The sequence below is a fragment of the Nerophis ophidion genome, linkage group LG19, assembly GCF_033978795.1.
Source record: "Nerophis ophidion isolate RoL-2023_Sa linkage group LG19, RoL_Noph_v1.0, whole genome shotgun sequence".
NCBI classification, from domain to species: domain Eukaryota; kingdom Metazoa; phylum Chordata; class Actinopteri; order Syngnathiformes; family Syngnathidae; genus Nerophis; species Nerophis ophidion.
This window is the reverse complement of record NC_084629.1, coordinates 5,638,838-5,652,003: the sequence shown is the minus strand read 5'-3', so window position 1 is coordinate 5,652,003 and position 13,166 is coordinate 5,638,838. Positions and strand designations below refer to the sequence as shown.

Genomic DNA, 13,166 nt, shown 5'->3' with positions numbered 1-13,166 from the left:
TCTTGTTCACGAGTGAGGGAAGAGTGGATCGTGAGATCGACAGGCGGATCGGTGCGGCGTCTTCAGTAATGCGGACGTTGTACCGATCCGTTGTGTTGAAGAAGGAGCTGAGCCGGAAGGCAAAGCTCTCAATTTACCGGTCGATCTACGTTCCCATCCTCACCTATGGTCATGAGCTTTGTGTTATGACCGAAAGGATAAGATCACGGGTACAAGCGGCCGAAATGAGTTTCCTCCGCCGGGTGGCGGGGCTCTCCCTTAAAGATAGGGTGAGAAGCTCTGCCATCCGGGAGGAACTCAAAGTAAAGCCGCTGCTCCTTCACATGGAGAGGAGCCAGATGAGGTGGTTCGGGCATCTGGTCAGGATGCCACCCGAACGCCTCCCTAGGGAGGTGTTTAGGGCACGTCCAACCGGTAGGAGGCCACGGGGAAGACCCAGGACACGTTGGGAAGACTATGTCTCCCGGCTGGCCTGGGAACGCCTCGGGATCCCCCGGGAAGAGCTAGACGAAGTTGCTGGGGAGAGGGAAGTCTGGGTTTCCCTGCTTAGGCTGTTGCCCCCGCGACCCGACCTCGGATAAGCGGAAGATGATGGATGGATGGAGTGACAGGTTGTTTGGTAAACGTATAGCATGTTCTATATGTTATAGTTATTTGAATGATTCTTACTTATGTTACATTAACATACCAGGCACCTTCTCCGTTGGTTATTTATGGATCATATAACACTTATTTAGCCCGTTGTTCATCCATCCATTTCCTACCGCTTATTCCCTTTCGGGGTCGCTGGCGCCTATCTCAGTTACAATCGGGCGGAAGGCGCGGTACACCCTGGACAAATCGCCACCTCATCGCAGAGCCAACACAGATAGACAGACAACATTCACACACTAGGGCCAATTTAGTGTTGCCAATCAACCTATCCCCAGGTGCATGTCTTTGGAAGTGGGAGGAAGCCGGAGTACCCGGAGGGAACCCACGCATTCACGGGGAGAACATGCAAACTCCACACAGAAAGATCCCGAGCCTGGATTTGAACCCAGGACTGCATGACCTTCATATTGTGAGGCAGACGCACTAACCCCTCTTCCACCGTGAAGCCCCTCCTCCAAACATGTTGCTGGATATCGTGGTGAAATAGCTATATTTTTGTTTTTGTATTCAGCCTGTTGTTCACTATTCTTTATTTATTTTAAATTGTCTTTCAAATGTCTATTCTTGGTGTTGGGTTTTATCAAATACATTTCCCCCAAAAATGTGACTTGTACTCCAGTGCGACTTATATATGTTTTTATGTTTTTTTTCCTTCTTTAATATGCATTTTCGGCAGGTGCGATTTATATTCCGGAGCGACTTATGCTCCGAAAAACACGGTATATGAACAAATGAATGCATGAATGAGTACAGAGGGGACATGTGAGTAAACACTATCACAGGAACCATCTGCACCAGGGGGTCATCAGATCATGGCCACTAGGACGCTGACACAAAGCGCCCCCACAGCACGGCCGATAACCCCTGATGCAGATAACTCCTTCTGAGGAATGCTGGAAAGTAAAAATAATAAAACCTGTAAAATAGTAAGAACCATGAGTAGAGAAAAAGGATAAACTACAATTAAGACATATAAAGATAAAAGATAAATACAAGTAAATATATAATGACTAAATAGAGCTAAATAAAATAAATGATAAATGGGTTGTACTTGTATAGCGCTTTTCCACCTTCAAGGTACTCAAAGCGCTTTGACACTACTTCCACATTCACACACACATTCACACACTGATGGAGGGAGCTGCCATGCAAGGCGCCAACCAGCACCCATCAGGAGCAAGGGTGAAGTGTCTTGCTCAGGACACAACGGACGTGACGAGGTTGGTCCTAGGTGGGATTTGAACCAGGGACCCTCGGGTTGCGCACGGCCACTCTGACACTGCGCCACACCGTCCCTTGGCATATCAAATCAAATTTAAATGGAAATTGAATGCCTCTTTTCTATTTGCAGCCTTCTCAAGTAAATATCAAAATGAACTTTTCCAACAGGCTAATAATAGATTTTTATATTGTAGCGTCCAGGAAGAGGTAGTGCTGCAAGGGGTTTTGTGTATTTGTTCTGTTGTGTTACAGTGCAGATGTTCTCCCGAAATGTGCTTGTCATTCTTGTTTAGTTCTGGTTCACAGTGTGGTGCATATTTGTAACGGTCTTAAAGTTGTTTATACGGCCACCCTCAGTGTGACCTGTATGGTTGTTGACCAAGCTTGCATTGCATTAGAGTGTGTGTGTGTGTGTGTGTGTGTGTGTGTGTGTGTGTAAAAGCCACATACATCATGTGACTAGGCCGGCACGCTGTTTTTACGTAGGAAAAACGGACGTGACAAAAGGTTTTAGAGGACGCTTGTTACATAAAATGTTACATAATTATTTGGGTCTGAAGCCTGCTCCTAAATGGACTGTTTAGATATGTCTTATCTTACTGGTAGGAACGCTCTGTTATGTTTAAGGCCAAATATGATGATTCCACCTTGTGTTTGTATCTTCACTCAAACATACACATAGCGTATCTCATTGTTGAAGAGGTGCCAGGCACAAGATGGAGCAACAGCAGACGTGTGTGTGTGTGTGTGTTCTGGCAATGCTTACTTAATGGGGACATCACTCTGTTCACACAGTCACCTTTAGGGGACCTCTGACGGTATGGGGACAAAAAACAGGTCCCCTAAAGCAGTGGTCCCCAACCACCGGGCCACTCGATTGGCACCGGGCCGTAGACTAATTTTTATTATTATCCATCCATCCATCCATTTTCTACCGCTTATTCCCTTTCGGGGTCGCGGGGGGCGCTGGCGCCTATCTCAGCTACAATCGGGCGGAACTCAACATAAAAAACACAAGATACACTTACAATTAGTGCACCAACCCAAAAAAACTCCCTTTTTAATGTAAAAAAAAAAGTAAAAAAATTAAAATAAATAAATGTCCCCCCCCAAAACCCCCACCAGGCCGCGGGACAAATTATCAAGCGTTGACCGGTCCGCAGCTACAAAAAGGTTGGGGACCACTGCCCTAAAGGAAAACCTTTTAAAATGAGAGTCAGATCCATTCTGAAGATGCCTAAGTGATTTTTAAGCTTCTAGGTCAGGGTTAGGGAACCTATGGCTCTAGAGCCAGATGTGGCTCTTTTAATGACTGCACCTGGCTCTCAGATAAATCTTAGCTGACATTGCTTAACACAATAAGTAATGAATAATTTTGCTGGCAATCACAGTGTTAAAAATAACGTTCAAAATATATGCATTTTAAACCATCCATCCATCCATTTCTACCGCACCTGTTCCAGAAGTCGCATTATTGATTAGAAGTATTTTATTTATTATTGGTTATCTTTAGAATAAAAAATGTTATTCAAAATAATAGGAGACTTATTGTACTCTACAAATGTTATTAATAAAAAAATGCATGCATTTAGTTGTATTCAGTGTTGGAAAATATTATATGGCTCTCACGGAAATACATTTTAAAATCTTTGGCTTTCATGGCTCTCTCAGCCAAGAAGGTTCCCGACCCCTGTTCTAGGTGTACAACTGCATTATGGCCTACAAAAGGAGATTGTAGGTAAACAAGTAAATTAAGAGATAATCAGCAAGACTGGTTAAGTAGAATTTTTTTTAATGTTCGTGTTCAATGTTGTTCAAATTAAAATGACAAGTTTAAATGAGTTTGTATTTTATTTCTGTGGTTTAAGTTAAAATAAGATAATCCTTTATTGATCCCAAAACAGGGAAAATTGGGTTACTTTGTATACATGTTTCTAATATTGGTAAAAGAGAAAATAAATTTTCTAGAAAAGTGTAACATTTGTTATCCTGGCATTAATAGTACTGTGATTCTGTATGGTATCCATTCTTAGTTAAAACTAATATATTTTTCCATCCATCATCTTCCGCTTATCCGAGGTCGGGTCGCGGGGGCAGCAGCCTAAGCAGGGAAGCCCAGACTTCCCTATATCCAGCCACTTCGTCTAGCTCTTCCCGGGGATCCCGAGGCCTTCCCAGGCCAGCCGGGAGACATGGTCTTCCCAACGTGTCCTGGGTCTTCCCCGTGGCCTCCTACCAGCTGGACGTGCCCTAAACACATCCCTAGGGAGGCGTTTGGGTGGCATCCTGACCAGATGCCCGAACCACCTCATCTGGCTCCTCTTGATGTGGAGGAGCAGCGGCTTTACTTTGAGTTCCTCCCGGATGGCAGAGCTTCTCCCCCTATCTCTAAGGGAGAGCCCCGCCACACGGCGGAGGAAACTCATTTCGGCCGCTTGTACCCGTGATCTTATCCTTTCGTTCATGACCCAAAGCTCATGACCATAGGTGAGGATGGGAACGTAGAGCGACCGGTAAATTGAGAGCTTTGCCTTCCGGCTCAGCTCCTTCTTCACCACAACGGATCGGTACAACGTCCGCATTACTGAAGACGCCGCACCGATCCGCCTGTCGATCTCACGATCCACTCTTCCCTCTCTCGTGAACAAGACTCCTAGGTACTTGAACTCCTCCACTTGGGGCAGGGTCTCCTCCCCAACCCGGAGATGGCACTCCACCCTTTTCCGGGCGAGAACCATGGACTCGGACTTGGAGGTGCTGATTCTCATTCCGGTCGCTTCACACTCGGCTGCGAACCGATCCAGCGAGAGCTGAAGATCCCGGTCAGATGAAGCCATCAGGACTACATCATCTGCAAAAAGCAGAGACCTAATCCCGTGGCCACCAAACCGGATCCCCTCAACGCCTTGGCTGCGCCTAGAAATTCTGTCCATAAAAGTTATGAACAGAATCGGTGACAAAGGACAGCCTTGGCGGAGTCCAACCCTCACTGGAAACGTGTCCGACTTACTGCCAGCAATGCGGACCAAGCTCTGGCACTGATCATACAGGGAGCGGACTGCCACAATAAGACAGTCCGGTACCCCATACTCTCTGAGCACTCCCCACAGGACTTCCCGAGGGACACGGTCGAATGCCTTCTCCAAGTCCACAAGGCACATGTAGACTGGTTGGGCAAACTCCCATGCACCCTCAAAAACCCTGCAGAGAGTATAGAGCTTGTCCACAGTTTCACGACCAGGACGAAAACCACACTGTTCCTCCTGAATCCGAACATGAATATATTTTTCCAAAAACAAAATCTGGTTGAGTTCCTTAGGATGAGATTTTCATACAGCATGATTATAAAACATTGTTACCTTAAAGTATGATTCACATTCGGAATTTTCCATCCTTCTATATATGATAGTTGAAGTTGCAGACAACTTCATTACTGCTTAATAGCAGTTTTCAGTAATGCCACAGAAGATGCAGGATTTGCTTTAACATTTAAGTGGTGAAACTTCCTATAAGAGGACAACTGTAGTGCTGTATTCTGAGGATCATGTCATATTTAAATTGAACTTTTTTATTTATTTTTTTTAAATGGTCTTCAGTAGTCACGTACAAAATTGTGTGAATTGTGCAAAATTATTTAAATTATGTCCCCATGAACCACCTTTTTCCCCAGGGTCCCCAGTAAGAATGATCAGCACATTACTTCATCAATCCAGAGATTTAAAGACGTGCAAGAGTTAACTGGGCTGTGGCCATTTTACCTCATTTTTTTTTATGCCTCCACAACCTTAGAAAGGGTGGTCCCCACAAGTGATGATCAAAAAGTTGGTCCCCATTCCAAATGATAACCAATGTGTGTGTGTGTGTGTGTGCTTGTGTGTCAAAAACACAGTTTCGTTGGACTGAAATCCAAGCAACACCACTTGGGAGGGGTAGCAGAATGGACAAACATGTGAGCAGTGGGACCATTTCGTGAAAACAGGCCTTACTTTGTAGAACTCGGTTTTCCCTTTAGCGCTGGTCTTGCTATGTTTGTACTCAATCAATTTGTAAAATCCATCCATCCATTTTCTACCGCTTATTCCCTTTCGGGGTCGCGGGGGACGCTGGCGCCTTTCTCAGCTACAATCGGGCGGAAGGCGGAGTACACCCTGGACAAGTCACCACCTCATCGCAGGGCCAACACAGATAGACAGACAACATTCACACTCACATTCACACACTAGGGCCACTTTAGTGTTGCCAATCAACCTATCCCCAGGTGCATGTCTTTGGAAGTGGGAGGAAGCCGGAGTACCCGGAGGGAACCCACGCATTCACGGGGAGAACATGCAAACTCCACACAGAAAGATCCCGAGCCTGGATTTGAACCCTAGACTGCAGGACCTTCGTATTGTGAGGCAGACGCACTAACCCCTCTTCCACCGTGAAGCCCAATTTGTAAAATATATTTTTTAACTTCAATTCCAGTCTACTCACTTTATTTAGACAGAAGACTTTGCCCTTTAAAAGGGAAAGCCCGAACAATATAATAATGGCTGTTGACAGTGCAGTAGGTAATTAGCGGTTTACCTTAACTAATTCTGACATTGTTGATCAAAACTCAATAAAAGCTAAATTATTGATTACGCTTTCATTTTGGATCTTGTTGGACTGCTCAGGTTTTATTGTTAGGATATCATCCAAAAATATTTTTTAAATGTTTTCCTTAAATTGAATTAATTTAGTTGCTGAAACCTTGGTAACATTTGTATCCAGGTATAGGGTTAGTCCTAGTAACATTTGTATCCAGGTATAGGGTTGGTCCTATCACATATTTAAGTTCAGTCAATGTGTATTTTGGAGTGAAATTTGCTAGCGACCACACTAGTCGGAGTCTCCTCACTCATCTTTGCAGTGGCTTATAGGGCTGCGGTTATCAATGATTTTAGTAATCTATCGATTTGTTCTATTAATCGAGTAATCAGATAAAACACAATTTATAGCTTCAATGTTTATTTTATGAAAAATAATTGTGATGAGGTAGCGACTTGTCCAGGTTGTACCCCGCCTTCCGCCCGAAGCAGCTGAAATAGGCTCCAGGACCCCCCGCAACCCTTAACAGGAAAAGCGGTAAAAAAATGGATGGATGGAATTGAAATAGAGAATGTTTCTACTTGCAATAACGTTCTTCTTTTTAATACAGTCACATCATGAACATTGAAAAGGCTACTTAAAAAAATATATAAGTTTATATTAATTGATTTTTTTTCTCATGTGTGCCCCATTGCAGCAGCTGTGCCTACATATTTTAACTTCCAGGCATTACATGTAGTTTGGAATTCATACATTTTTATTACCGGTAATTAAACTCTTTAAATTATTAATCAAAGCAACAAAATAGAAATCAAAGATTTTTATAATCAAATTCATCGATTTAATTGATTAATCCTTGTTGTAGGTCTACAGGCGTATACTGTACATCAGGGGCGCTCACACTTTTTCTGCAGGCGAGCTACTTTTCAATTGACCAAGTCGAGGAGATCTACCTCATTCCTATTTATAATTTATATTTATTTATTTATGAAAGAGACATTTTTGTTAACAAGTTAATGGTGTTTAATGATAATACAAGCATGTGTAACACACAAATTCCTTTCTTTCATGAAGACAAGAATATAAGTTGGTGTATTACCTGATTCTGATGACTTGCATTGATTGGAATCAGACAGTGGTGCTGATAACGTCCGCATTTTCAAATGGAGGAAAAAAAAAAGTCCTCCTTTCTGTCCAATACCACATGTAAGTGGTTGGATTTGGCATCTCATTTGTCCAACTTGCATACTCGTTTTTAAACACTTTGTTATGAGAGTAGCATATGTGTGTGGCCCTTTAATGTCTGGCAGCAGGTGAGTGACGTCAGTGAGTGTGCGGGTGGGCAAGCAAGTGAGAAAGCGGTCGCTGAGGGCGGGGGAGAAATACATTGGCATCAAACTCCGTAGCTTGCTAGCTTGTGCACGCTAGCTTTCTGAGGCTCTTATTTTGTTAGCACAGGCAGGATGAAACAGGTCTTTTATGGTGAAGACAGGAACTGTGCAGTCGGTCTTTAGAGTTTTGACAGTAGGTACGGAGTCTCTAGAAATAAAATGTGTTTCTCTGCGTCCGCCCTGTTAGTGATTTTTTTTCTTAAATATGAGCTCGCAGCAGCCAGCGTCATCTCACAAGATCCTCGGGTGCCGAGAATGTCAAACAACTGACGAAAGTGAAGTCTTGGTAGGATTGATGATTGCTCATTTTTATGTATATTTTTTAATGCCTGGCTTGAGATCGACTGACACACCCTCCGAGATCGACCAGTCGATCGCGATCGACGTAATGGGCACCCCTGCTGTACATTGATCTTATCACTGACCCTATAACAACCCATCGTTCAGGTATTTATCCGTGGTTAAGGTAAAGCGGCATGTTTGGTCAAAAGTGAATTGCATGATTAATCTGCGTACATACATGATTAATGCGATAATTGTAATTACCACATGCGTTAACCTGTCATTTTTGACGGTGCTATTTAAAATATATCAGATACAATACCATGCAAAAGTATGGAATAAAGTGCTGCTCAATAATTGTCATAAATTTCAGTTTGATCACAGTGATCAACTGATTTTAGCTTGATCAAAACATGGCGAAAATGTCTGTGACAACCGCCAATTAGAGGGGCTCTTTTACCGCCCCATTTACGGTTACAAGGTACGCACAAGTAAATAGAATCATAGACATGAGCCGAATGACTGAACTTGGAGCTAAACGCCCAGCTGAGGACATCAAAATGAATCCCAGCCGTAACTTAGAGATGTCTAGAGGCCTCATGATTTATGCGTCAACAGAATCGTGGACCGAATCAAGCCAGCACTCCAGCCAGTAGCCGTGCATTACTCTGTGCCTACATCCATGCGACCACCTCAAACTACAAAACTAACTCCAAAACAAAGAGCCAAACAATTCCCGAAGTGTCAAGTGATGTTCCATCCATCCATTTTTTACCTATTTACCTGTTTAAGGAGGTATTTGCTACGATTAGATCAAGTGTCCTTAACATTATCAATAGTAGCCTCTCTTCTGGTATAGTTCCAGTAGAGTTTAAACATGCAGTGGTACGACCTCTACTTAAAAAACCAAGCCTCGACCCCTCTCTCCTCTCTAACCTTAGACCTAACTCTAATCTTCCATACATTTCCAAAATATTAGAGAAGGTTGTCTACAATCAGTTGTTGCGCTTCTTAGAGGATAATGGTATCACTGAGCTGTTCCAGTCCGGTTTTAAAGCCTTCCACAGCACAGAGTCAGCGCTTCTAAAAGTTTTTAACGATATCCTCCTGTCAACTGATTCTGGCCAATATGTCGTCCTGGTGCTTTTAGATCTGTCTGCTGCGTTCGACACCGTCGACCACGCCACCTTAATCCCTCGTCTTGAGAACTGTGTGGGTGCTAAGGGCGCCGCCCTCAACTGGTTCCGGTCGTACCTAGCCGACAGGAGTTTTTGTGTAAAAATAGACAGTTTTATGTCTTCCACAGCTCCTCTACCACACGGGGTCCTGCAGGGCTCAATCCTTGCCCCAATCTTATTTGCGCTTTACGTTCTCCCCCTTGGTTCTATTTTTAGGAAGTATGGTATTGCATTTCATTTTTATGCCGATGATTGCCAGATCTATTTTCCCATGGCACAAAACAACACAGTTCAACGTCTCATTGACTGCCTACACGACATCAAAGCCTTGCTTTCAGCTAACTTCCTGAGTCTAAATGAAGACAAAACAGAAGTTATGTTGTTCGGTCCAAGTCGCTCTCCCTCCCCCAACGTTGACTTCGGCACTCTGACCCTGTATCTCAGCGACTGTGTCACAAACCTGGGGGTAAAGTTCGACTCAGATTTTAAATTCAAAAAACAAATCAGCAGCGTCGTTCAAAAAAGCTTTTATCAATTACGCCAAATAGCGAAAGTGAAACCGCTTCTATCAGGACATGACCTTGAGAAATTAATTCACGCCTTTATCTCAAATCGTTTGGACTACTGCCATGCCCTGTATGTCGGCATTAGCCACCCCTCCCTCGCCCGCCTGCAGCTCGTGCAGAACTTTGCTGCTCGTCTGCTAACACAGACCCGCAGACGTGAGCACATCACCCCTTTATTAGCGTCCCTTCACTGGCTCCCTGTGCGTTATCGAATCAATTTTAAACTCTATTTGTTTTTAAATGTCTAAACAACCTGGCGCAAACATATCTCTCCGACCTCCTTCAGCCTTACTGCCCCACTCGATCCCTAAGATCAGCTGATCAGCTGCTACTGATGGTCCCTGACACAAGGCTGAAGCTTAGAAGTGACAGAGTTTTCGCTGCTGCTGCTCCCAAGCTCTGGAACGACCTACCTCTGAGTGTTAGACAAGCCTCCTCTCTTCCTGTTTTTAAATCTCTCTTAAAAACATACTTTTATCCCTTGGCTTTTAACACTGAGTGATATCCATCCTGCAATGGCGCCCCATTATACACCTGCTGTGAACCTGTTTTTATGTTTTATTTATTTATTTTTTTATCATGTTCTGTTTGTGTTGTGTTGTTTGCTCGGTCTTCGTATTATCTTTTAACCTATCCATTGTACAGCACTTTGGCTACCCCTGTGGTAAATGTTAAATGTGCTTCATAAATAAAGTTGATTTGATTTGATTTGATTATTGTCCCTCTTACGTTCGCAGAGGTGGCTGGAGCCTATCCCAGCTGCAGTCTGGTGGAAGGTGGCGCACACATAAGTCACCACCTCATCGCAGGGCCAGCACAGATAGACAACATTCACAGTCTGATTTAATTGACTTCGATATTTACTCAGTATGTTAATACAATGTCTAATTAACCCCTTGTTTGTTTGGTTTTTAGTACAAATGCTTTAAAACTGGCAGGTTAAAAACAAGTTTGGAAACACTTTCTCATTCAAAATAATGCAAAAATGTCTCCAAACGTTTGGCTGATACTGTTTTACATCTACTCATACGTACATAAATCAACGAGGGGGAAAAGCACAACAGACGGGAATTTATCACAAGAAACATGAACTAAAGACTGCTAGATGATCAATAAAATAACTTGCAGCATTCTTCTTCTGAAAAATGCTGACCCTGTAAAAAATGACAGCCGACACAGATATTAGGAAACGCTGTCCAAAAGAACCAGGAGTGTGATCCATCTTCAAATACCGTTCATAACAATACAAGTTAGCATGTCTGACACACTGGGATCTCACCAAGTTGAAAAGATTCCGTCTGATCTGTCGGATGACTCCCGGAAAGGTGGTTCTCAACAGCTCCTGTACACTTGCCGGCCAGCTGCTGTAAACTGGATCATTCTCAACGTCATTCATCCACTGGAAACACAGACAAAACATTATTTACACTCAACTTAAAGCTATAGCGTCCCAACATTTCATAACAAAGCTGTATTTTGTCTCCTTTTCTGTCTAAAATCCATCCATCCATTTTCTACCGCTTATTTCCTTTTGGGGTGGCGGGGGGCGCTGGTGCCTATCTCAGCTAAAATCGGGCGGAAGGCGGTGTACACCCTGGACAAGTCGCCACCTCAACACAGATAGACAGACAACATTCACACTCGCATTCACACACTAGGGCCAATTTAGTGTTGCCAATCAACTTATCCACAGGTGCATGTTTTTGGAAGTGGGAGGAAGTCGGAGAACCCGGAGGGAACCCACGCAGTCACGGGGAGAACATGCAAACTCCGCACAGAAAGATCTCGAGCCTGGATTTGATCCCCAGGACTGCAGGACCTTCGTATTGTGAGGCAGACGCACTAACCCCTCTGCCACCGTGAAGCCCCTCCTCCAAACATATTGCTGGATATCGTGGTGAAATAGCTATATTTTTGTTTTTGTATTCAGCCTGTTGTTCACTATTCTTTATTTATTTTAAATTGCCTTTCAAATGTCTATTCTTGGTGTTGGGTTGTATCAAATAGATTTCCCCCAAAAATGCGACTTGTACTCCAGTGCAACTTATATATGGTTTTTTTCCTTCTTTAATATGCATTTTCGGCAGGTGCGACTTATATTCCGGAGCGACTTATGCTCCGAAAAATACGGTATATGAACAAATGAATGCATTCACACTCGCATTCACACACTAGGGCCAATTTAGTGTTGCCAATCAACTTATCCACAGGTGCATGTTTTTGGAGGTGGGAGGAAGTCGGAGAACCCGGAGGGAACCCACGCATTCACGGGGAGAACATGCAAACTCCACACAAAGATCCCGAGCCTGGGATTGAACCCAGGACTACTGGACCTTCGTATTGTGAGGCAGACGCACTAACCCCTCTTCCACCGTGCTGCCTCTTTCTAAAATATTTTTGAGAAATACTTGAAAAAAGAAACAATGAAATCTAAACTGGCAAATTATCTGCATTTGGTTTTAACGTCTAACTTTGCAACCAGTAATGGTCCTACATGTAACAATATAGTGCATTATGTACTAATGTAATACACTTTCACTTCATTTTGCAATAATCTGCTGCATTTTGTAATGAATTCTTTAAAGGGGAACATTATCACCAGACCTATGTAAGCGTAAATATATACCTTGATGTTGCAGAAAAAAGACCATATATTTTTTTAACCGATTTCCGAACTCTAAATGGGTGAATTTTGGCGAATTAAACGCCTTTCTGTTTATCGCTCATGTGGTGATGACGTCAGAATGTGACGTCTCTGAGGTAATATAGCCGCCATTTTCATTTTCAACACATTGTAAACATTGGGTCTCAGCTCTGTTATTTTCCGTTTTTTCGACTATTTTTTGGAACCTTGGAGACATCATGCCTCGTCGGTGTGTTGTCGGAGGGTGTAACAACACTAACAGGGAGGGATTCAAGTTGCACCACTGGCCCGAAGATGCGAAAGTGTCTGCCGCCAGACCCCCATTGAATGTGCCGGAGTGTCTCCACATTTTACCGGCGATGACAGACATGGCACAGAGATATACATGAATAACTTGCAGATGCATTTGCAACAATAAAGTCAACAAAATCACAAAGGTGAGTTTTGTTCATGTTGACTTATGTGCTAATCAGACATATTTGGTTGCGGCGTGACTGCCAGCTAATCGATGCTAACATGCTACGCTAATCGACGCTATCATGCTATTTACCGGCAGAGCTAAAGCAGACATGGCACAGAGATGTATGGATAACCTGTAGATGCATTTGCAACGATAAAGTCAACAAAATCACAAAGGTGAGTTTTGTTGATGTTGACT

At 43.4% G+C, this 13,166-nt stretch overlaps 1 protein-coding gene across 4 annotated transcripts in view; it reads right to left on the bottom strand.

The window, feature by feature from the left end:
- uggt2 (UDP-glucose glycoprotein glucosyltransferase 2) overlaps positions 1-13,166 on the bottom strand; it is a 192,296-nt gene that overhangs the window by 126,935 nt on the left and 52,195 nt on the right. For all 4 annotated transcript variants that reach the window (XM_061879044.1, XM_061879043.1, XM_061879045.1 and 1 more), the window contains exon 14: positions 11,144-11,263. In XM_061879044.1, coding sequence (XP_061735028.1) covers positions 11,144-11,263 — 120 coding nt within the window. The remainder of the gene's footprint in view (positions 1-11,143; positions 11,264-13,166) is intronic.